The sequence below is a fragment of the Colletotrichum spaethianum genome (assembly GCF_022836535.1).
Source record: "Colletotrichum spaethianum MAFF 239500 DNA, contig10, whole genome shotgun sequence".
In the NCBI taxonomy this organism is placed as follows: domain Eukaryota; kingdom Fungi; phylum Ascomycota; class Sordariomycetes; order Glomerellales; family Glomerellaceae; genus Colletotrichum; species Colletotrichum spaethianum.
In genome coordinates, this window is record NW_026054780.1 from 160,786 (window position 1) to 183,002 (window position 22,217).

The 22,217-nt window shown below is 50.3% G+C and overlaps 7 protein-coding genes across 7 annotated transcripts; 3 read left to right on the top strand and 4 right to left on the bottom strand.

Moving 5' to 3' along the window:
- Positions 1-1,854: 1,854 nt before the first annotated feature.
- ColSpa_04613 (short-chain dehydrogenase/reductase SAT3) lies at positions 1,855-2,607 on the bottom strand (the record flags this gene model as incomplete). Its single annotated transcript, XM_049270825.1, has 3 exons — positions 1,855-2,274; positions 2,357-2,457; positions 2,529-2,607. 3 exons carry the CDS (start codon positions 2,605-2,607, stop codon positions 1,855-1,857), a joined length of 600 nt encoding a protein of 199 aa, XP_049126782.1.
- A 3,479-nt stretch (positions 2,608-6,086) lies between these two features.
- On the bottom strand, positions 6,087-7,752 carry ColSpa_04614 (dihydropyrimidinase; the record flags this gene model as incomplete). The annotated part of the gene is made up of 3 exons (XM_049270826.1): positions 6,087-7,436; positions 7,489-7,656; positions 7,717-7,752. The coding sequence occupies 3 exons, from the start codon at positions 7,750-7,752 to the stop codon at positions 6,087-6,089; spliced, it is 1,554 nt and encodes a 517-aa protein (XP_049126783.1).
- A 501-nt stretch (positions 7,753-8,253) lies between these two features.
- Positions 8,254-10,062, top strand: ColSpa_04615 (N-carbamoyl-D-amino acid hydrolase; the record flags this gene model as incomplete). Its single annotated transcript, XM_049270827.1, has 1 exon — positions 8,254-10,062. The coding sequence occupies one exon, from the start codon at positions 8,254-8,256 to the stop codon at positions 10,060-10,062; it is 1,809 nt and encodes a 602-aa protein (XP_049126784.1).
- Positions 10,063-12,546: 2,484 nt separating this feature from the next.
- ColSpa_04616 (putative peroxiredoxin prxA) lies at positions 12,547-14,352 on the bottom strand (the record flags this gene model as incomplete). The annotated part of the gene is made up of 4 exons (XM_049270828.1): positions 12,547-12,997; positions 13,057-13,546; positions 13,601-14,020; positions 14,172-14,352. The coding sequence occupies 4 exons, from the start codon at positions 14,350-14,352 to the stop codon at positions 12,547-12,549; spliced, it is 1,542 nt and encodes a 513-aa protein (XP_049126785.1).
- A 2,126-nt stretch (positions 14,353-16,478) lies between these two features.
- On the top strand, positions 16,479-18,363 carry ColSpa_04617 (adenylate-forming reductase Nps11; the record flags this gene model as incomplete). Its single annotated transcript, XM_049270829.1, has 2 exons — positions 16,479-17,553; positions 17,606-18,363. The coding sequence occupies 2 exons, from the start codon at positions 16,479-16,481 to the stop codon at positions 18,361-18,363; spliced, it is 1,833 nt and encodes a 610-aa protein (XP_049126786.1).
- A 563-nt stretch (positions 18,364-18,926) lies between these two features.
- ColSpa_04618 (putative oxidoreductase) lies at positions 18,927-19,691 on the top strand (the record flags this gene model as incomplete). The annotated part of the gene is made up of 1 exon (XM_049270830.1): positions 18,927-19,691. One exon carries the CDS (start codon positions 18,927-18,929, stop codon positions 19,689-19,691), a length of 765 nt encoding a protein of 254 aa, XP_049126787.1.
- Positions 19,692-20,442: 751 nt separating this feature from the next.
- ColSpa_04619 (MFS transporter eqxG) lies at positions 20,443-22,070 on the bottom strand (the record flags this gene model as incomplete). The annotated part of the gene is made up of 2 exons (XM_049270831.1): positions 20,443-21,258; positions 21,468-22,070. 2 exons carry the CDS (start codon positions 22,068-22,070, stop codon positions 20,443-20,445), a joined length of 1,419 nt encoding a protein of 472 aa, XP_049126788.1.
- Positions 22,071-22,217: the final 147 nt, after the last annotated feature.

Consider the following 22,217-nt stretch of genomic DNA (forward strand, 5'->3'; position numbering starts at 1 on the left):
CCAGCAGTGGAGTCAGATACAGTATTGTGTCGGACTTGGGCGTACTGTAAGGCCACATTTTCGACTGTCTCGATACTTGCTCCGCAACCTCATGAGTTCGGATAAGGAGCAATGGGCGGCTGACTGGACGGATATCCAAGAGCATGGTTGGAGGGTTTCCGATTGACTCGGCCATGTCTCCCATCGTTGGATCTATGTCAGGTTAATTGATGGCGCCCAACTATCAGTGCATTGTTGAATCAACTAACCCATCTGGGCATTCTTCTCTCTACGCCTTTTGTGGAAATCGTTGATCGCCTTAAGATGACCCCATACCAATGAAGGCTTCAGTTGAGGAAAATGGGCATATTGCTTGAATCTACGGTAACTCAGTGCTGAGTAGAGATAGAGCAGAAGCGCCGGTAGCGCCAAAACTGCTATTGATAGAAGGCTCAGCATGGTGAATATCTCATCTAAGTATCTTGTAGATTAAAGTAAAGATGGAAACAGTGTATCTTAGGTGCGTAAGGGTGCCAACGATTATTAAGAGGATTTACTCAATGTGCATTGCAAATCGAGGACATGGTTTCAGGTAGAGCATGGATAAGTTGCCCACACTTCTGTGGTCCCATCCAGACCCCAAACGCCGGCGAAATGACCGACGCTATGATGCCTAGATTTGCAGAGGAGCAACCGAGGCACCATCATTTGTTACCCAATTGATTGTGCACGACTAGTGTAAATCACCCAGAATAAGACACACGACACCAACTATGACATATCCACTATTAACAAACGGGGGGAGTGCGCATCATCGAAAGCTGTAACTGATGCCGGGTCCTCCCTCATTGGACGCTTCGGCACTCTGAAACCATGTACTAACCTATAGCTCATACCATCTACTGAACTGTAAGGTTTGTACGATGTCGGTACAGGTTAAGCCGAGTGTGTTTTCTACCAGACGACTAGGGGAACATATGGCACATAACCCTCCCAGCAAGGTATCCAGTCCCGAGCCGGGCAGTATTGTCAGAGGTGAGAAATGATGGGGAGAATCCGAATGGGTAGTCAGACACACCCCCTGGCGGCAACTGTGGCAATTACTTCTGTTTAGTTGCATCTCTCCTATAGGCTCAATCCCTACCTGTGCTAGGTGACATCACCCTGGACCGAGTGGAATCAGGATCGGCGGTGCGTCCCGCTCTATTCTCCGCAGTTCTAACACATCAGTAGCGTGACTTCCCTTCGGTCTCGCTTAGGGTGAATTTTTCGAGCGACACGAGTACGACGAACAGGGACAGCTTTTTGAAGAGTTGCCAATACAAAAGCCCAGTCCGGGAAACAAGAGGTCATTTCCCTGTGACACCTCAACTAGGCGTTAAAACATTCATACCTTCAATTGACTGTGTGATAAAGCAAAAGATTTCAAAGTGCTGTCAAGTGTCGCAGAATTCGGCTCTTGAGACTTTAGTAGCTTGATGGTACCACTGCAAGTCTTCCACCATCCGTAACAAGCACATTGCCATTGGTGTAGGCGCCAGCTCTACTGACCAGGAACAGTGCAGCACCAGCCATATCCTCCAAGTCCCCAGCCCTTTCCTCCGGGATAACGGATTTTGGCCAACCATCCTTGTGCTGCTCCACAGTACCTGCAGTCATCTCACTCGGGTAAACTGACACGATCAGTAAGTGTGGACCATTCCCCGAAACATTGATGTTCACGGACGGTAAGTGTATCGGGGGAGCGATAGTACATCGGAACTTAACTTACATCCTGGCGCAATCACATTTGCGCGAATATTGAATGGCACCAAGACCGTACTTCTTCGTGGACGTTAGTATTGAGTCTGAGCAGAATGATCGAGAAGTCGGTTCCTACAATTGCTTGAACATGTGTACTACGGCTGCCTTCGATGCTCCGTAGGCGAATCCCATTGGTTGGCGGTTGTAGGCGCCAATGCTGCTTGTTGCAATCACTTGACTCCTTTGCTTAAAATTGCCGCGCCTGTTACCTTCATCAAGTAGTTCGAGGAATGCCGCTACGGTGAAGAATACACCAGTGGTGTTAACAGCGAAAGTCTCCGTGAAGTCTTTCTGGTCCCAACCAAACACGAAGTCGCGGTATTGAGCGACAGTTGGGTTCGGGGGAAGGCCCTTCAGAGCTGGGCCTGATATTCCAGAGTTGGCGATAACAACGTTGACATATCCATGAGCCTGTTTGATCTCAGCGACGGCTTGCTCAAGATCGGCCTTGTGGGTGATGTCGCCTTGAATAATGCGAATATTGCCGTGCTTCTGAAATGAGGAGGTAGAAATCAGTCGTTGGTTTTCCAAAAGAGAGAAGGTGGTGATGAGCTGCTTCAGACTTTCAACATACGGCGGTGCTAGCTGCTTTTTCCAAGATTTCCTTCCGACGACCAATTATGTATACAATTGCACCGTTTGCTTCAAGACCCTGGGCAATCATAAGGCCGATACCTTGTCTTTGGGTTAGTGAGGCCGCTCGACAACTGTAGGTGCTGCTTTCCCTATAATTAAGCATTACGTACCAGTACCCCCACCGGTTACAACGGCAACGAGGCCCTTAACGCTGAAGAGGTCAGCGGCATTGAGGTTTGCAGATGCCATTTCAGATCCAAGCTTTTCTCTTCGGATTCGTATGATCAATAAGAAGAAGATGGAATGTAAAGACTTGAGCTGTAGATCAAAGGGAACAAAGAAGCCAGAAGTGCAGCAGGAGCCTTAAATGTCATCTGGCGGGGTAGTCAATGACCCCACCCGAGCTATTGCGACATCCCGCATCTAGGTCGCCCGTTCTGCCTCACGGACCACTTGCGAGTGGCTGCTGAATGCGGGCTCATGCGGTCTGACCTCCGCAGTTCCTACATCACGTAGTCTGACTGGGCAGTTTAGCATCCGGCTTATGTTTTGACTTTCTTATCGGGGAAGTCGGCAGCATGCAGCGGTCGGACTGGCGACCCAGTGACACGACTTGTCCATGATGTGGTTTTCAATTTTCCTTGTTTGCCTTGTGGATAGGTTTAAGACCTGGTCCTCGTTGTCAAACCATTCAACGCTATGAACCTATAGTATTCGGACGGTCCAACGAATACAACCGAAGCACTAGGGGCGGTAAAAAAAGCTAAGGCAGAAGTGATAAAAGATATAAAAACTCGGAAAGCGACAAAAGAAAAAGAAAGAAAAATTCGTAAAACAACGATGTTAAGGTTCTCCCTGCGTTTCTATTACGTACCTACCTTATTATTTTATACTTAGTTACAGATAGAATTCATAGTCAAAAGCTAGCATTAGGGTCATTAAGCCATGTCTCTAAGCCTGATTCCTCTCTTGGTATAAATCTTGCTTGGAAACCCCTTGGCGTGGCAACAAATGTCACTCCTTTCAATCCGTTCAGTGGGTCTATCTCCTTGGAATCTTTGCCGTCTGCTGGAAGGATTCGGAAGCGTGCGATCAAGTGCAAAAAGACCGTGTATAATGCATTGTGTGCCAGGTGAGAAGCAACGCACATCCGACCTCCAATACCAAAGGCGAACTGGTGCGCGTACTGATCAGGTGCCCCTGGAAGCCATCGCTCGGGTGCGAAGATCTCTGGTTCTCTGAAGAGTTCTGGGTCTACTTCACTTTAGCTGAAGCACATTGAGAAGAGACCACATTTATGACTTACCTCTGTTACAAGCCCAGCTATTTAAGAAAACCAAGGTATTGGCAGGGATGGTAGCAGCATCCCAGGATACATCTGTGAAAGTCGCCTTGGGTAGAGCCAACCTCAGGACAACAAAATATCTTGAAATCTCCTTGGCCAGTGCGTCCACATAATCGACCTTGGTAGAAGCGTAGGTATTTGAGGGCTGATCTAGAACATTGGCATTCTTGATGGCTGCATATGCTTTCTCTTGAATATCAGGGCGATGTGCCAGGAGAAGGATACCCCAGGCCAGAGTTGGCTGATTTGAGTCGGCTCCCTGGGTAACAAAGTTAGGATGAATCAGACATGGGTTTCTACATATCAGCCTCGATTCGAAGTAGAAAACTCACTGCCATCATACTCAAGCTGACACTAATCAACTCTTCCCGAGTAAGAGTTACAGATTCGGGGTCCTTTAGAACTCCGCTCTGAATGCATGGTTTATTCTCCCCTAGTAGAACTTCGTCTCTCAGTCGACTCAAGAGCACATCGTTGTATTCCAGCCTTCGACGGCCAATGTCCGCAGCGTGATCTTTGGGCGTCGAGCCCAAACCGAGTGAGTGAGCGATTGGTTCCCAGTACCGGAGTAAAGGAATGTAGTTGGCATAGTCCCTGCCCGTATCGCGAAATTTTGAGGTTTCTGACTCAACATATATAATCTCTGCAAGCAGCTGATCATCTGCAAGAGACTCGATATTTGAGACTCGGGTGCCGTAATTCAACGTCAGACTGAGGTTAAGGGCAAACCGCCGCACAGCGGGGCGAAAATCGATGTCCACCGAGCCGTTGCAACAGACAGAATATAGATCTTTCAGGAATTCTCGCGCCTCGAGGTTCAGTATGGGTGCATAGCTCTCTACTCGTGGGCGATTTAACGCGCCAGCCGCGAGTTTGCGACGTTTCTTGCAAGACTCATCCCAAGGGCTGGTACCGATGCTTGTAACGGCTCTGCTGACCTTTTGGTGAAAGACAAAAAATGTTGGTCGAGAGTTCGTCCCGTGGCGCTGGCCGAGGAAAAGATGCTTCGCTGATTCCACGGAGTTGACGACGACACATGTAGTATTTCCGAGTTGGATCTGAAACACAGGTCCGTATTTTTTCGCCCATTGTCGATATGTCTCTGCCGGCACCTGATATGGATGCTGTTACTGAGTCAGTTACGAACCTCCCACAGATAGGATCTTATTAATACTTGGAATAGGTTGCCAACAATTGGCCATCCACGAGGACCAGCAAGATTCCTGATCCTGCTTCGATATCGAACGACCTCGTTTTGCAAAAGGTACCCGACAAAAAGAATAAGAGCTAGGGTTACGGAATAATTGAGCATTGTCGTTGGGTGGCCCAGCAGCCGCTGGATCGAATCTGCCATAGGGACTGCAAAGAAGCGCGAACTGTTTATGCTCACCTGAAACCAAAGATGTTAAACTTCTTGTAGGTATTTCTGAACATCGGGCGTTGTCGCACTCAGTCTTTTGGACTTCGCGGTTGAGAAATCTAAATGGGCAGTAACCCCGCTATGTCGCAATCATTGCCTTGCATTTTGTGTTTACACCATGCATGTAGTCAATTGGATGGGAGCAGGATTAACGAGCTCGAATCCCTGAATGGTGGCTCCTTCAGGAATCGAGGCCTCCGCGGCGAAGAGACTGGACACCGAGGTAACTTGTCAGTCATGCGGGTGACGCAGAATAGGAGAAACTCACTTACCTTCTCCCCCGTCCTATGCTTTCCTCCTCGCGCTACCTTCGTCTGTTATGAGTATTATCGCTACGCCCTTGGCCGTCTCCTTCGTCACTCTGAATGCTAAATTATTGAAAGGGTAACATGAGACGAGGATCAAAACACCAAGGGAGGGGGGTGTTTTTCTCCTTTGGTTTGTTTCATGATGCAGGTGGGACTTTCATATGGTACCAAACACGACCGCGATAGTGGTTGACACCAACACATACATGTCCCACTACGTAGACCCATAAGCACGTCATCACTTAGATCAATGGCGGGAGCTGGGGGTGGCTTTGGGCGTTCTAGAGAAAGAAATGGCCGTTTTATTACCGCAAATAGATTCCACATCGTGATGTTAATAGAGTGGCTCTGACTTTGATGTACTGAGGAAATCTCACGCTCATTCCCGTCAACCCAGTTTGTCAGAGCTACACCTCATGCCCCCATAAGGGAAGAAAATAAATGTTGAACAAAAACAGATCCAAGGAACACAATATGCAAGTGCGGTTCTGCTAGTAGCTTGTACTTTTCATGGCCACTAATCCATAAATCAATCCCTATGACCCCTTTCGGTTGCACTATTCACCGTTCTTCGGACTCCTTTGCTTTGACTGCGTACGTGTTCAGGAGAATTTGATAGATTGATGGAAACAATTGTGGAAAATGTCGACGATGACTACGGATATGCCACGCTAGGGCTCTTCATCTCTGGCATGGGCTGGAACTCGTTCACCCAACGGTTCCTTGGCTTGCTCAATGTGCTCTTCCCACGGCGCAAGAACTGCCCAAATCCCATTTCACTAACAATACCCCCGTTGTCTCGATCCCACACTAGTTTGCCTCTCAGGATCGTGTAACGCGGCCAGTTGTTGAACTCCATTCCTTCAAAAGGCGAGTAATCGATATCATGGTGCAACATGGAGTTTTCTAGCACGAAGGGTTCCATCTTGGCGGCGTCAGCTCCCTCATGAGCAGCAGCTTGCTCAGCTGTCGGATACCATATGACGAAGTCGGCATCATAGCCCGCGGCGATGGCGCCCTTGGTTTCCCCCAGGCCGTAGAGTTTGGCAGGATTGGTCGCTGTGACTTCAACGAACTTCTGAGGCGTTACTTTTCCAGATAGCACACCGCCTTCAAAAAGAAGCGGCATCCGTGTTTCTACTCCTGGCAAACCGTTTGGGACCTTGTCGTATCGCATTGTCCCAGCTTTGTCCAATCCCGCCTTCTTTCCACAAGGATGATCGTATTTACTGGGTGCATGATCCGAACTGAACGTCGTGAACGTCCCGTTGATGATACCCGTCCACATGGCTTCCAGGTCCATGCGATCTTCTCTGAGTGGTGGACTACAGATGTGTTTTGCGCCGGAGAAGCTATCTGTTGGGTGAGATGGGCGCAATGTGTCTGCTGTGAGATAGAGATAATGTGGACAGGTTTCCGCGTGAATTGGGAGGAGCCTTGTTTGAGCGCTTCTAACATGGGAGGCAGCGGTCTTGGAAGACATGTGAACGATGAGTATAGGGATGTCGGAAAGCTCAGCCAAGGCAATGATGCGGTAAGTTGCCTCGTCCTCAGCGATGTTAGGGCGACTGATGGCATGATAGTAGGGCGCGGTAAGCTGCTGCTCCGCAAGACGCGCTGTGATCCAAGAGATCATGTCGCTGTTCTCAGCATGCACCATTGTAGTCATCCCCAAGTTACGCGTCGCCATCATGACGTCTAGGATTTCTCCATCCTTCAGCTGCAGTGGCTCGTAGGTCATGTACAACTTTACGGAGGTGATGCCCTCGCTCACGAAGAACGGAAGCTCGTCGCGCAGAATGGTCGGTGTAGGGTTAGTGAGAATGATGTGGAAGCCATAGTCGCAATAGGATTTGCCCCTTGAACGTGAGTGGTAGTCCTCGACAACGGGACGCAGGGACTGATGATAGCGCTCCTGGGTCGCGAAGGCAATAATGGTCGTTGTTCCACCAGCAATCGCCGACCTCGTACCGCTTTCAAAGTTATCTCCGGTCGGAGAGTTGTCCTAGACATGTATTAGAGAACATGTCGGCAGAGGTGCAACGCCTCGGTCTTACCTGGTCGAGATGCACGTGTGAGTCTACGCCGCCAGGCATGACGAACCCATCCTGAGCATCGATAACCTTTTCGGCCGAAAAGAGAGAGCCTAAGTTTTGGCCAACCGCAAGGATCTTTCCATCTCGCACGACAATGTCTTGACGAGGATGAACGTCGGATGCGGTAACCTAGTGATGCGTCAGGCGTCAGATATGTGTATGGCCTTTCAAGCCGCCATAGAAACTCACCACCGTTGCGTTCTCAATGATAAGGTCGACCTTCATTTTGGAATGCCACCATTGATCGGGTAGGGGATGAGTATGACGATGCACTTCCGCGATTCCGTTGCGATGAGATTTCCTAAGGCTCGAATTATGTTCACTCTCTCATCCCCTCAATTCATGAGCGTCAGCTTCAAGTCATTTTTCATAACTGTTCGACCCTTCGCTGCGTTTATGCGCGTGATTGCGGATAACGAAGCTCTGAAGATAGGCCAGGCATAGATAAGGATAGGCAAGTTGCTACAAGACGCGATTGGCGAGTGGCCCCTATCACCCGCCCTATCGCCCGACGGCGATTGGAATGGAGCCTACAGGAGATAGACCGGAGGATACAGGCAGTCAGCCCGTGGGTGAGGGGTAGCTTTTTTAGTATTAACGCTGGACGCAAAAAGACATCATTTTCACGAAACGTCTCGTCCGGGCCTCTAACAGTGACTAGTTTATTCTCAAGTAAAGATATCCGTACAGACGAAAGTTTGGAAGGGCCAGCGACCAACGACAACAATGGGATCAAGGGTTCTTCGAGTGGCGGCAGCCCAGATGGGCTCGACGCACTATGGCGACTCTCGGACTAATACGCTGAACCGGATGATAGCACTTCTTGAAGGCGCCGCAACCAAAGGAGCACAGCTCGTTCTTTTTCCTGAAGCTGCCTTCACAACCTTCTTTCCTCGACATCTCATAAATGACCCGGTGGAGCTTGACTCCTTCTTTGAACACGGCGACATAGCTACGCAGCCTCAAACTAAACCCCTATTTGACAGGGCCAAAGAACTTGGGGTTGACGTATCGGCTGGCTTTGCCGAAAAGACCGATGACGGCGAAACATTCAACTCTTGCATCTACTACCACGCCAAGAGCGGCTCAATCATCTCCAAGTACCGCAAGATTCACCTCCCTGGCGACTTTGAGCCGTTCGCAGACCCAAATGCCACCAACCAATTGGAGAAACGGTACTTCAAGCCCGGTGATCTGGGATTCAATGCGTTCCGGGTGCCCGGCCTCGTTGAATCGACCTCAAAACGAGGAGAACCCATCTTCGGCATGATGATCTGCAACGACAGACGTTGGGCTGAGAGCTGGCGCGTTCTTGGCCTGCAAGGTGTTGAGGTCGTGCTCTGCGGATATAATACGGCAGGCTTCGCGCCTCACCTCTGGGGATCAAGCGCCAACATGGATCCTGACGAGGCGCGCAAGAAGGCCGTGTTCCACCACAAGCTGGTCATGCAAGCCCACAGCTACACGAATGCATGCTTCAGTATCAGCGCAGCAAGGTGCGGTCTTGACGATGGAAAGTATGACCTCATAGGCGGCAGCTGCATCACAGGGCCGGAGGGTGAACTCATCGCCGAGGCATCCACAACGGAGGATGAGGTTGTCTACGCGGAAATCAACCTTGATGAATGTCAACCGGGTAAAGAGCGCACCTTTGACTTTGCCAGACACCGACGTGTAGAGCATTATGGGCGCATCACGGAACAGACGGGCGTTGTAGAGCCTCCCAAGCTGTCAGTCAACGGACATGCTCCGGCAAATGGCACCAGTGAAACCGCTACGGAAAAGAACAAGAAGATCAGCATTCTTCTGATCAACCCCAACAGCACACGAGCAATGACCGACGCCTGTGTCGCCATGGTTGAGAGCCAGCTGCCCCCCGATGTGATCGTCACAGGCTTCACTGCACCGAGACCTGCGCCATCGGCAATTGAAGGTAGCTTCGACAACGTCATGTCGGCCGCTGCCGCCGCACGAGCTGTACTCCCTCTTGCAGCCACACACGACGCCATCCTGGTGGCCTGCTACTCCGACCACGCCCTCATCCGCATGCTTCGCGAGGAGCTCCCACGCCAGCCTGTCATCGGCATCATGGAAGCGTCGCTCTTCGCAGCCCGGACGCTCGGCGGGCGGTTCGGGCTTATCGCAGTGAGCGAGCGGTCACGGGTGTTGCACGAAGACAGCATTCACCACTATGGATTCTCGACCTCCTGCGCCGGTGTCATCTCCTGCAAGCTGGGGGTGCTGGACCTCCACGAGAAAAGTCAGGATGAGGTGATGGACATCATGGCCAACGTCGGAAAGCGCTTGGTCGAGGAGAAAGGAGCCGATGTGCTGCTGCTCGGCTGCGCGGGTATGACGCCACTCAAGGGTGCTGTGGAGGCGGCTGTTGGCGAAGATGTGCAGGTAGTTGATGGCGTTTTAGCTGGAGTGCATCACTTGGTGGGACTGGTTAGGATGGGAGGCCGGACGGCAAAAAGCGGCGTGTACAAAAGTTCTGGTGACGGACGCAAAGCAAGGGGGCAAGACTGGATTTGAGTTCCCCGCGGGAGAAATGTATATATCTCGACTTGCATCGAAGGAAAACCCAACCGCCGAACGAGTCCATACCGGGGGTTTGCTTGGGTTGTAGTGTTGACTGGAGGATTACTCTAATTGACCAATCGGCCATCGTCTCCTTATCAGAGTGCGTAGACAATTATAGACCCCGGCCAACATGATTATGGAGACGCGGGGAACATGATGCGCGACAACAAACTTCTTCCATCTTTTTCTTTGGCAAAGTACCATGGAAAGTCCCAATCGTAACCGGACCAGAAAGTCTAGCCATCGTAACAGCCATCCATGCGACTTCTGCCGCTACAAGCGCGCCGCCTGCTTGTTACACGATCAGCCGCCTTGCGAGCTGTGCAGACGGCAGGGCAAAGACTGTACCTTCATTGGGGAACCGAATAAAAGAAGACGGACCTCTGAACGGCGTCTAAGCGATTCTAGCGATGTCATCGTTCCGAATCAGCAAAGTCGGACTCCTTCCGACACCGACATGAGATCTCCTTTTTCTGAAACGGGTTCGCCCGGGAACGAAGAGAACTTGAGAAAAGATGCGGCCAACTCAACCAGTCCGATTTCACCACATCCCGAGGATCACCCAGCCATTTCACAGCAAGAACTTGCACCGTTGCTGTCATCATTAGATGCAACCCCTGGCCATAACGCCCAGGTAATCGGACTTAGCGGCGAATCGGACCCATACCTGCTTCATCTCTATCGTTTTGACGAGAAGAATGAGTGCGCCTTTCAGCAGCTTCACATCAGAAATATGGGCTTGGACGATGGAGTCCCTACCCAGTTCATGTTTCAAAGTAACTCGCTGGCAAGGAAGGCACAGCCTGGAGGTCTTACCGGCAGTGAATCAGACCTTCGATCCGATGTTGCGAATATGGTTCCTGATGAAGTCGGCAAGAGGCTGATTAGTCTGTAAGGCAGAAGTTTACACCCCATTGTCATGATTTCGAACATTTCTGACGAATGACACTCCAGGTTTTGGAGATATGTTCAGCCATATTTCCCAATCCTCTCTAGAGAACACACTACCCAAGGTATTGACAGCGAACCATCAGCATTGCCGACTTGCCTCTTGGCGGCTATATACGGACATGCTTTGCCGTTTTGTGTCTTTGACGACAAGCTCTGCGTAGACGTCGATACGCTACCTTCAGCAGATCGCCTTTTCAAGCTGGCATGGATGGCAGCTCTCTCTCAGTTTCACACCCCGTCACTTGCCGTCGTGCAGACGATGCTTCTCATGATCCAGCGTCGGCCTACCAACAAGCACGTGGCAGACACGCCGTTCAAATGGGTCATGCTGGCAGACACCGTCGCGCTTGCACAATGTCTCGGCCTCAATCTAGATCCAACTGATTGGCCGATACCACCCTGGGAAAAGCGGCTTCGTCGACGACTTGCTTGGGCGGTATACGTACAAGATCAGTGGCTCAGTCTGAATTTTGGTCGCAGCTCCCACATCCAGGAATGTGACTGGGATGTCTCTTCGTTGCGTGCAGACGAGTTTGGACCCTTGTCGGAGGCTGATGACGATTCCTCCGCCTCCAAGCACTTCCTGCATCTGGCTTTATTGACTGAAATCGTTTCCAAGATTCAGCGACAGATATTGTAAGCTCCATGGCGCTAACCATCATCTGTCAAGACCCATAAATCGATGCTGACTTTCGTAGCTCTATCAAAGCCACCAGAGTACTTACAAAGTCCCTGGAAGCGACCTTTGAAGTCGCCCGGCCGTTACGGATGGAGCTTGCACAGTGGCTGCAGGATCGCCCAGACGTGGCAGATCAGCCTTCCACATGCACACCATGCCATGGCTTGGACGGCAACGGCAGCTTAAAACTAGCCTACATTACCGCGAAGATTTCAATATTCAAGGCTTTATTACGGCCTAGTAATACTGAAGCTCCGGCTGAGGCTCGCACCGCGTTACGCACCGGAGCGATGGCCGTCGCTCGCGAGATGTACGGCTTTCTAGCCAGGCTAGAGGCTCATCACCTAGAAGCCTTCTGGCATTCTTGTATGTCAATCTTTCATTTTCCTAGCTTATAGAAAAAACCTCCGACTGAAAGTACAACTAGATTCACGCGTCAACTTCGCTATCGCTAGTAACTTTATCGTCTTGCTTTTCGCCTTGTCCCCGTCCACAGTCGACGCTGATGAGTCGTTAACGCTCTTGACACAGTGGCGAGGATTGCTACGAATAAAGTCAAGAAGCTGCGATCTCCTGAATTTAAGCTTGCTTCGACTAGATGCTATGTTTGTCGCTGGTTTGGGAAAGCTCATTGAATTAACGCCTGCTGCATCTGAAGCGGCTTTGAATCGAAACTTGTAATCAACACCACACCGAATAGCACTAGAGTGTTAGGGACACAGTGAGATGATATCTTTCAAGCTTTGATGTGGGTCCTCATAGCAATGTAGTCTATTGTGAATCAAAAATGAAATGACCTGAGTCTATCAAATTGGCTTGACATCCGGCTCTTTGGTCTCCATACCCTTCTCCGACCCGATCGATTCTTTTGTTTCCGGAAATCCCTCGACGTACAGCTGTTCTCTGGTTTCGTCAACCGGGAAGGGCCGGATCTTCCAGCACAGCCAATACGTAAAACCTGCAACCACTGTACTAACCAGCCAGCTCAAGCTGTACAGATATATCGCCCCATTTGGAACCCCATTCGCACCACAAGCAGCCGCAAGCCCAGGCATGTTCGGAACAATGGCGAAGATGAAAGCAATGATGGCTCGAGGGTTAACCCCAAGAGTGTAGTAGTGAATGCCCCGTGGATCGTAGAGCGACCATACTGCGATCCTACGCCCACGGCAAATCCAGAAGTCGGTAACAATTATGCCTGCGATGGCACCCAAGAAGAGGGCATAGCCACCAAGGAAAGAGGAGAAGGACTTGGCACTGTGTTTTATGTTCACGTTAAAGAATATTCGATGATGAAAGAGGGCTCTGAAGCTTACCTGTACTGGATGTACCACGGCACAGCGCATACACCAAAGACCGCGCAGACATACGCTCCACGTCTATTGTTGATGTATCTCGGGAACCAGAGCGAAAGGTCGTTGCTGAACGAGACGCTGTTCGCACTGATGTTCGTACCAATGACAGCAAATGCCCAGCAGAGGCCTGCAAAGAACTGCGCGGCGCGGTTGTCCCACAATCTGGCAACCTCCAAGGGATTCCATGTTACCTTACCATAGATGACCTCGGAGGCGCTACTGACCGTCGCGCCCAGCACACCACACATCGTCACAAGGATACACAATCCTACAGCTTGAGTCCAGAAGACTTGCTTGGGATCCTTGGCGTAGCGGGTGAAGTCTGGCATGTTCAAAGCGAGGGTTGCTTTGGGGCCAATGGCGCTCGTGACGCATTGAAAGAACACCACAACTGCTGGGGTTCCATCTTTGATTACGGTAGGTTTAGAGAATGTCGGTCCGAAACCCTTGCCTGGAAAACATCAGTGCTCCGCCTTGTTAGCTGGATAGAGAGTAGAAGGCTTACCAGCAACAATGGCCCAGATGAAGAGAGTCAAGCCGAAAATTGGCATGATGACCGTCTTAGCCATGAACATGTACCTTAGACTGCTCACGTGTAGCCAAAGCAGTGGCAACTGAATGAGGATGAAGAGGAAGAAGCAAAGGAGCTCGGAGCTTGTGACGTGAGCATCCGCCGCCAAATGATTCGGAAAGTTATTGAACTGCGGCCAGATGGCGGAAATCATGACTTGCAAGCACTGTCCACCTTGGAACGATTGAGTACCGAACCAGATACAAGCGACAACTCCTCGGACAAATACTGCGGCGTACGAGCCCCGTACACCAAACGAAGCTCGTGTGAAAACGGGAAAGTTGATTCCGAGAATGCAGCCAACGTATCCGTCCAGTATCGCCGGAATGCATACCAAGACATGGCCAATAAATACTGCGAGGATGGCAAGACCTGGGTTGAGACCTTTCGTTACAGATGTCGATGAAACTGTTTGTAGACCATCCAAGTCAGTTATTGCATCTTAAAAAGCTTGAGAAACAGAAAGTGACAGAATCCGTGTTCTCAGATTCTTACGACCACGTACCTTGATACATGGAAATGGAAAATGCTTCAGCAATCCAAAACCCGAGTAAACTCGGCCAACCCCAGGTGCGTTCAGGCGAGCCCATCGGGATAGGGTCCATGTCCTTGTTGGAAAGCCGGCCGCCCTCCGTGCCGAGTTCGGCGCTTTCGGAGCGGAGCTCCAAACGTTTTCGGAGGCCCATAATGCGGTTTGCTGACGTTGACAGCTTCGAGTCCTCGGAAATTGTCAAATCAGAAGCAGAATGCAGAAGAGTATTCCCAGGTTGGGCGGGGATTTGTGAAAATATGTTTCATTCTTTTTACTTACAAAATTGCATTTCTCCTTTCCGCTGTCTGGTACGCTTATTTCTACGACAGCGCTTATCAGATTACTTTGCCTATCACTCATGAGAGCTGATTCTCCCTTGTAGCGTTTGGTCATAACCTCAAGATAGGCATGATAAGCGTTCGTGCGCTATCAGTCAGATTGTGGCCCATGTCATTGGTCCTATCCCATCGGTCAGTACAACGCCGGTAACGACGCTGATAGGCAATTTTAATCTTATCACATGTCGGTCAACAATCGCAATCGGACAACTTACCCACATGTAGATGGTTCAGCACATACTGTGACTACTCAACTGAACCCGACAAGAGACTTGGGGCTTTATGAGGATTGTCAAAGAGACTGGTTCTGAGGGTTCGAAGATGATGATGAAAGTTGCAAGTAACACCACAGCTGCCTTGGACCCTTGACTTTTGGCATTGTAAAATGGCACCAATTGCAACTTCCGATCTGAAAGGTGATTTGCCTAAAGCTATGGCCGATCCGTCTGTGTTCCCATCGCGAAACGCGGACAAGGAATTGATGAGGCTCTGGAACCTACACGGCGAGCCTCATAGCGCAAAGTATTAGGATTCTTCGTCCTTACCGTTGTTAAGATTATCGTCTCTAACTCAGTGCTCAGATTCTCCAATCCAAACCTGACGAGCATTGCTAGTTTGGTCAAGCATAATGCTTCATCACAGCCATTACAGGCAGCATTCCTTTCACCTGCCGGCCACTCCTTCGACGTGGTCAGCTGGGCTGAGGTTCATAACCTTTGTGTCAACGCATCAGCATACTACTCTGAAAGGCTTCGGAAAGAGATCGAAGATGCCAACCGGACCGGCCAACAACCCACAGTCGCATTACTAGGAACCGGAAATTCGATTGATTACTTGATTGCACAGATCGCCTTGAACAGTCTACATATCCGGATCCTTCTTCTCAGCAACAAAAACTCACCTGCGACAAGAAACCACCTCCTCCAAGTATGCAACGCAGTCGCGATTATCGTTGACAAGGCAAACGAGTCTCCCCTTTACGAGGGAGATGAGTTGAAACTGCCAGTGGTCAATCTAATCAGTCTCGTTGACTTGCAGAAGAGCAGCAGAGAGACCCACAAGCACTGGGCGGTATTCGAAACGACTGACGAGTGGAATGTGCAATCAATGATTATTCACTCGTCAGGCTCCACGGGGACGCCAAAGCCTATCATCCATACCAACAGGAGTTTGTGCCAAATCGCCAGGATGTACAGGTTACTGCCAGAATATTTCATAGAGAACTGGTATCTTTGCTTTCCGCTGTAAGACTAATCCTTGGTGAGGCTACTGAAGCAGGTACTAATGCGGCCCGAGTAGATTCCACATCGCAGGATTATCGATCGCTTTATCTGGCATCCCAACAGGGCTTCCAACCACTCTTCCGCCTGCACACTGGCCACCATCCCCGAGCTCAATTCTTTCAGCATGGAAAGCTTTGGAGGATCTTGGATACCCGGCAGACTGCCTTCACTGTGCCCCCTCGGTCATCGAGGACTTGTACGAGTATATATCCCTTACTACCAAGGACTTCACCCCTCTTACGCGGTTGAAAGTACTGCAGCCAGGCGGAGCTCCCCTGTCCGCTGCGATGCTGGAAAAGCTTGGAGCGCTTGGAGTAAATGTGAAAACTACGTACGGTACTACCGAAACAGGGCCGCCTCTGCGAACGATTCCGCATACGAGAGACAACCCCGACGTGTATCGGTTTCGAAATCTCTACCCCGAGTCCCCCCTGGTGCGCATGGAGTCTTTGGGGGACGGCTTGTTTGAATGCGTCGTCTACAAAGGCTTTCCTCTCGCAGCGGAGCTTTGGCTTGACAAGTCAGCACCTAACCCATACCGTACAGGAGATTTGTTCCTGGAAGACCCCCCTGGCAGCGGGTACTTTGTACTTCAGGGCCGACGTGACGACATTCTCGTGCACAGTAATGGGGAAAAGACGCACGCGACAGCACTCGCTATGTCTCTGGAGGAAGACAAAACGAGCGTCATTGCGAAGACGGCAGTCTTTGGGACAGGGAAGCCATGTCCCTCTGTTGTTATTGAGATTCACTGGGACAGAATTTGCGAAACACGGACCATGGATCTTGAAGGTGCAGTATGGGAAGTGGTACGCCGATGCAACGAGAGAGCACAGGCGTATTCTAGGATTCCGCGCGAGACAATTCTGATCCTCGGAAGAGGCGAGACCCTGCCTGTCACACCCAAAGGGAATGTGCGACGCAATATTGCGTGGGAGTCTTATGGAGACAGAGTAGAGGAACTGTACAACCGCTTCCTGGGTGATAAGCCAAACACCGATAAGCTTGAAAACGTCCAAGCCATCGACACAAATCTTTCGGCAGCGGAAACCATTCAACGAGCCGTGGCTGAAGTCTTGGGGCTCTCACAAGAAGACGTCACTGAGGACAAGAACTGGTATGAACTAGGACTTGACTCACTAAGTGCGGTAGAACTGCGCTCGAAGCTCGTCGGTGTTTTCGGAAGCTTTCCTCTGATGTTCATATTCGAATATCCCACAGTGAAAGGGCTGCTTCGTTTTCTCCAACGCTACAAGAAAGATGGCTCTGGCAACAGTGCTTTGGTCACAAATCAGCACCACGAGTGGATCACCTCAACCATTCAGCGCTTGAACCAAGAACTTGACAAATGGGCGACCCCCGAGACTCACGACATCAACCATAAAGGAGACGATGGACACGTCATATACCTGACAGGTGCAAGTGGCGCTTTAGGCAATGCTTTACTGGAAGCCCTTGTTGAGCTGCCAGTAGTCAAGAAGGTTTATTGCGCTGTTCGAGGGGCCTATCCACAAGCCCGAGTGACCGAATCCATGAAGTCAAGGGGTTACTCAGAGCATCTTTACCAGAGCGAAAAGATTTGCGCGATTAACTACAACATGAAGGACGCGAGTCTAGGACTAGACAGCAAGATGTTTAAGCTGCTGACCAACGAAGTAACTCTCGTGATGCACAACGCTTGGAAACTCGATTTCAACCGGCCAATCCAGCAATTCGAGGAGGATTGCTTAAAAGGTATGCTTCGGTGTTCATTGGGCGAAAACTAGTTCACACTAACATCTTCTAGGCACCATGAACCTGATGTCTTTTTGCCTGGAAGGGACCAAGAAAAAGTTCGTGTTCATGAGCAGTGTCGCCGCAGCTATGGGCAACGAATCCGGCACAAGAATTCAAGAACTGCCTCTTAGCCCTGATCCAGGGAATGCACTTTCCACGGGTTATGCGCAATCCAAATTCATCGTGGAACAAGTCACACAGCAGTACGCTTCTTTACTCAAGATGCCTGTTCAGATTCTCAGAGTAGGCCAGCTTTGCGGTCATTCAAACTTGGGAGTATGGAATCATACCGAGATGTGGCCGATTCTTATGATGACCGGTTTGGATACTCTCTCTGCAATGCCTATGCTGCAGACCAAAGTCGACTGGCTTCCAGTAGACTTTTGTGCAGAGGCGATCCAAAAAGCAGTATTTTCTTCTGCCAATGAGTCGTCGTATGCGGTAACCAATCTCGTCAACCCCAGCGCTATTTCTTGGGAAGAGCTGCTCTCTTTCCTCCAAGAGGCTTCAGGACTCGAGTTTGAACGTGTGGAGATGAGAGAATGGGTTTCTCGGTTAGAGACCCAGGCCGGTTCTGACAGACCTCAAGACCAGACGATTCCAGCCTTGAAACTTCTAGGATTCTTCCAGGAGATGGCCAAAGGATCTGGAAACGGCGAGGGCGTGGTATTCGACGTAGGCAAAGTAGACGGGGGTCGGCGAATCGACGTGCATATGGTGCAAAAGTGGTTGGATAAATGGCATCAAGCTGGGATTTATAGGCCTTAGATAGTTTCTGAAGAGTCAACTAAGGGTGTTATCAAACGATTAACTACTTGGATGTCATAGCTCTACTTGTCTAGCTCATCACATTCTTCTCTCTGTTTGCGTATGCCCACAACGGCGGCGCCATGTCGTGGCCCGGCGCCGTCTCCACTGTCAGATCCGGTAGGTTGCGCAAAAGGCAGGGTTGTATACATCAGAATGTACAGACGTCTCTGTCAGCGGGCTGCATGCGCTAGTCGGACAAATGCATTCTTATGAGCCAGTCTTTGACGGTTTATCCCCGATATTATTTGTCGTGCTTCTTCCCGCTGTGCGGACTAAGTGGGGCATAATGAAGCACCGATCGGGTGATCAATGACGTCCATGGCTCTAAGGGCCGCTTGGGCCGGTACTCAACTGTCCGTGCTAGCATCATCAGGATGACATACATCTAAAGGGTATGGTTACATAAGAAGCAGAGTATTGACAACCTTTGGCGATCGAAGAATGTATAATAGTCTGGATGCTCACACATTTTGTTCTATTATAGTCCAATTCACACATACACTAATAAAAACATTTCTAGAATGGCGCCCAAAGGACTTGCAATTCTCATCGGTGCAGGGCCAACATCTGGCGCAGGGATTGCCCGCATCCTGGCGAGCCCCCAACATGGCAACCTCGCAGTTGCTCTACTCGCAAGGAATCCAGACAATCTCCAGAATCTTGCATCTGATCTCCGGAAATCCACAAACGGCATCCTTCATTCTTTCCCGACGGATACCCAACCAGACAACCTCCGACGAGCATTTCAGCAGATAGCTGATCATCCAGACTTCAAAGATCTCAAACTGAAGCTGGCCATCTACCATGTCAAGAACTCTAGCAAGAAGCCGTTCCTTGAGGAGACCCCAGAAGCCTTCAACGACAGTATGAGCACTTATACAACTGGCGGCGTCGTGTTCGCGCAGGAGGCACTGAAGCTCATGTATGCCCAAAACGGCGGGCAAACACTTCTTGCCGATACAAACGGTGTCAAGAAAGGCACCATCATATTCACGGGAACTTTGGGAGCCATGCGCACGAATCAACAATACGCCGCTTATGGCGCCTCTCGAGCAGCCGCCAGGATGGTAGCACAGTCCATTGCGAAGGAGCACAGCAAATTCGGCGTGCACGTAGTCCATGCTATTGCCAATGGCGGGATCATTGACGAGGATAATGGGGACACCAAAACTGGCAAGAAGATGCGAGCAGAAGATGTTGGTGAACTGTATTTGTGGCTTTCGCAGCAGCCAAGTTCTCTCTGGACTCATGAGTTGGACATGAGACCAGCGCAAGAAACTTTCTAAGATTTAGCGGCAATGAAGACGTCGGCCGTTTAGTATCGATTATCATAAAAACATACATAAACATACATATGCACCGTGAACATCCTGACGCCTTGATATGCGGTATCCTCTTTGATTTGCACATATACACCCGGACGACGAGCCATATAAGCCCAATGTAATTGCCCAGCAATGCTCAACAACATCCCCCAGCCCATGACATTTAAAACTATCAAAACTAGACCTCCTCATCCGCCCTATCCTCTTAACCAAACGAGAATTTGCAGAGACTTACCATTGTTATTCTGGGGATTTACCTACGCATTTGTTAGGTCGTCTCATAATTTCATCACCGCCGTTTCACTGCGTTGCGTACCAGTGATATATTGACTGAGGTTATATACATATATAGAGAATGGGAGACAACAAAGCTAGTAGCTAGTTGTAATCTAACACGGATAGAAATGAAAGCCCTTATTACCTGTAACTCTTACAAGTGCTGACTGGCATTAAGTCGCAGTCAATGAGATACCGATGACTGCTACGGTACCAGAGTCAGGCTTATTTCTATCAAGCTATGATACAGTCGAGTGAAACCAAACTTGAACGCACATATTTTGATCCACTGCACTTGTTCACGTAACGCGAAGAGACAGAAACATCAGTTTCAAAATATATGATTGACAAACGAGGATTCACCTTCGCGGCGGCAGCGGCAGGCAGCAAAAAACATCAAGCACCAAGTGAGGTCACGGGGCACAGTCGTTTCTCTTCAGACCTTGACGGGAAACGTTTTTCGTAAGGACTCGCCGCGCCAGTAAAAGTAGAACGGCAGGGGAATAAATAGCACCGTAATGAATGCCAACACGCTATTTCCCCAGCCCAGGCCTAGGTTGGCGTAGAGTGCCGGGGCAGCGAGAGGCAGAAAGGCGCCCGTTAGGTTGCGTAGCAGCGTGATGGCAGAAAGGGCGGATGCTGCAGCCTGCGGCCCAAAGATATCGATAATGTATGTCTGCGACGACGAGTTGATGATGACAGCACCAGGCCCGCAGATGGCAGTACCGACGATGGGCACAACCCAGTGCACCTTGTTCTCTGTAGTCCAGCCATAGATAAAGAGGACGATGGGGAACATAGGAGATACAAACATCATTATGATCAAGCGCCGTTCTGCGCGGTAGGTTCCCCCTTGATCAGTCAGAAGACGGTCGCTGAGCTTGGCAAAGGTGACGACACCGATGGCGCAGCCAATGCCGACGCCGATGTAGGCTAGGCCTGAAACACCAATGCTCCAGTGATAGGTAGTTTCATAAACAGTCGGGAAAGTAGCAAAGAGGAGCATTGTGACGCCAAAGTTGAAGGCTATATAGAGGGCGATGAGTGCAACAAGAGGTGAAGTGAAGAGGATTCTCATGGGGCGGACCATGGCGTGGAGCACGAGCTGCTTCACAGGGGTCTGCTTATCGCCGACGGCGCGCAAATTCGGATTGCCCGTCTCTTTGCGAAGTCGAGCGGCCTTGGACTTGAGTATGTTGACGGAACTCGTCTCGTGCATGAATAGAAAGGTGATGGCAGTGACAGCGCCAGCCTAGTCTCAGCATCATATACCGTCAACTTTGTTCCGCATCGCAAAACGGGAAGGCGGAAATGAAAGGGCTATACGTACCAGGATTAAAATCAGATAGAAGCACCATCTCCATCCCTTGTTCTCAACCAAAAACCCTCCTACCATGGGACCGAGGACCAAGAATTACAATTAGCTTATTTCATGTCTACGATGTGCAGATGGCAACTTACAGGACCGAAGAGTGGCCCCGCGGTGAAAATGGCCATGGCTACACCCCTCTTCTCCTTCGGCAAGAGGTCGGCGACAGTGCCGCCGCCCGTCGACATGTACGACGCAGCAGCCAAACCTGTTAATAAGCGGAAGACGAGAAACTCAGCGACGTTGGTGCTGCACGCACAGCCGGCGGTGAAGCCAAGGTAAAAGATGGAGCTCGCACGATAGACAGGCATGCGTCCAAAGACCTCGGACAGGGGAGGGATAAACATCTGGCCCAGGGCGAAGCCAAGCGACGCCATGGTAATGGTCATGATCTCAACAGTGCTGCTCTTGAAGCCGAATTCGCGTTGCATGCTTGGGGCACCCGGGGCGAACATGGTGGTTGCGAGGTTGGTGTAGAGCACAGACAAGCTTACAACCACCACGTTGGTCAACTTGTACGCCTTGGACCAATTGTGCGGGTTCGCAGGGTCATCGGGGCCGTCCCAGTCGACGGTATTCGGGTCGGTTGTCTCGCTAGGTAGGGGGGAACCGTCGTTGGCATCCCATTTCCCGTCAATGACAGAATCCCTTTCACGAGCAGAGCTCTTCCGAACGGCAGTTTCAAACCCAATCATGGTACTATTTTCGGGACCGTAGACAATGCCGTCACTGTTGGCTCGACTTCCAGCTTTTGTTTTTGTCAGATGGTCGTAGTCGTGCTTGGTTCGAATGTTGAGCAAAGATGTGTTTAGATACTATGTGACAGTGGAAACACGACAAAA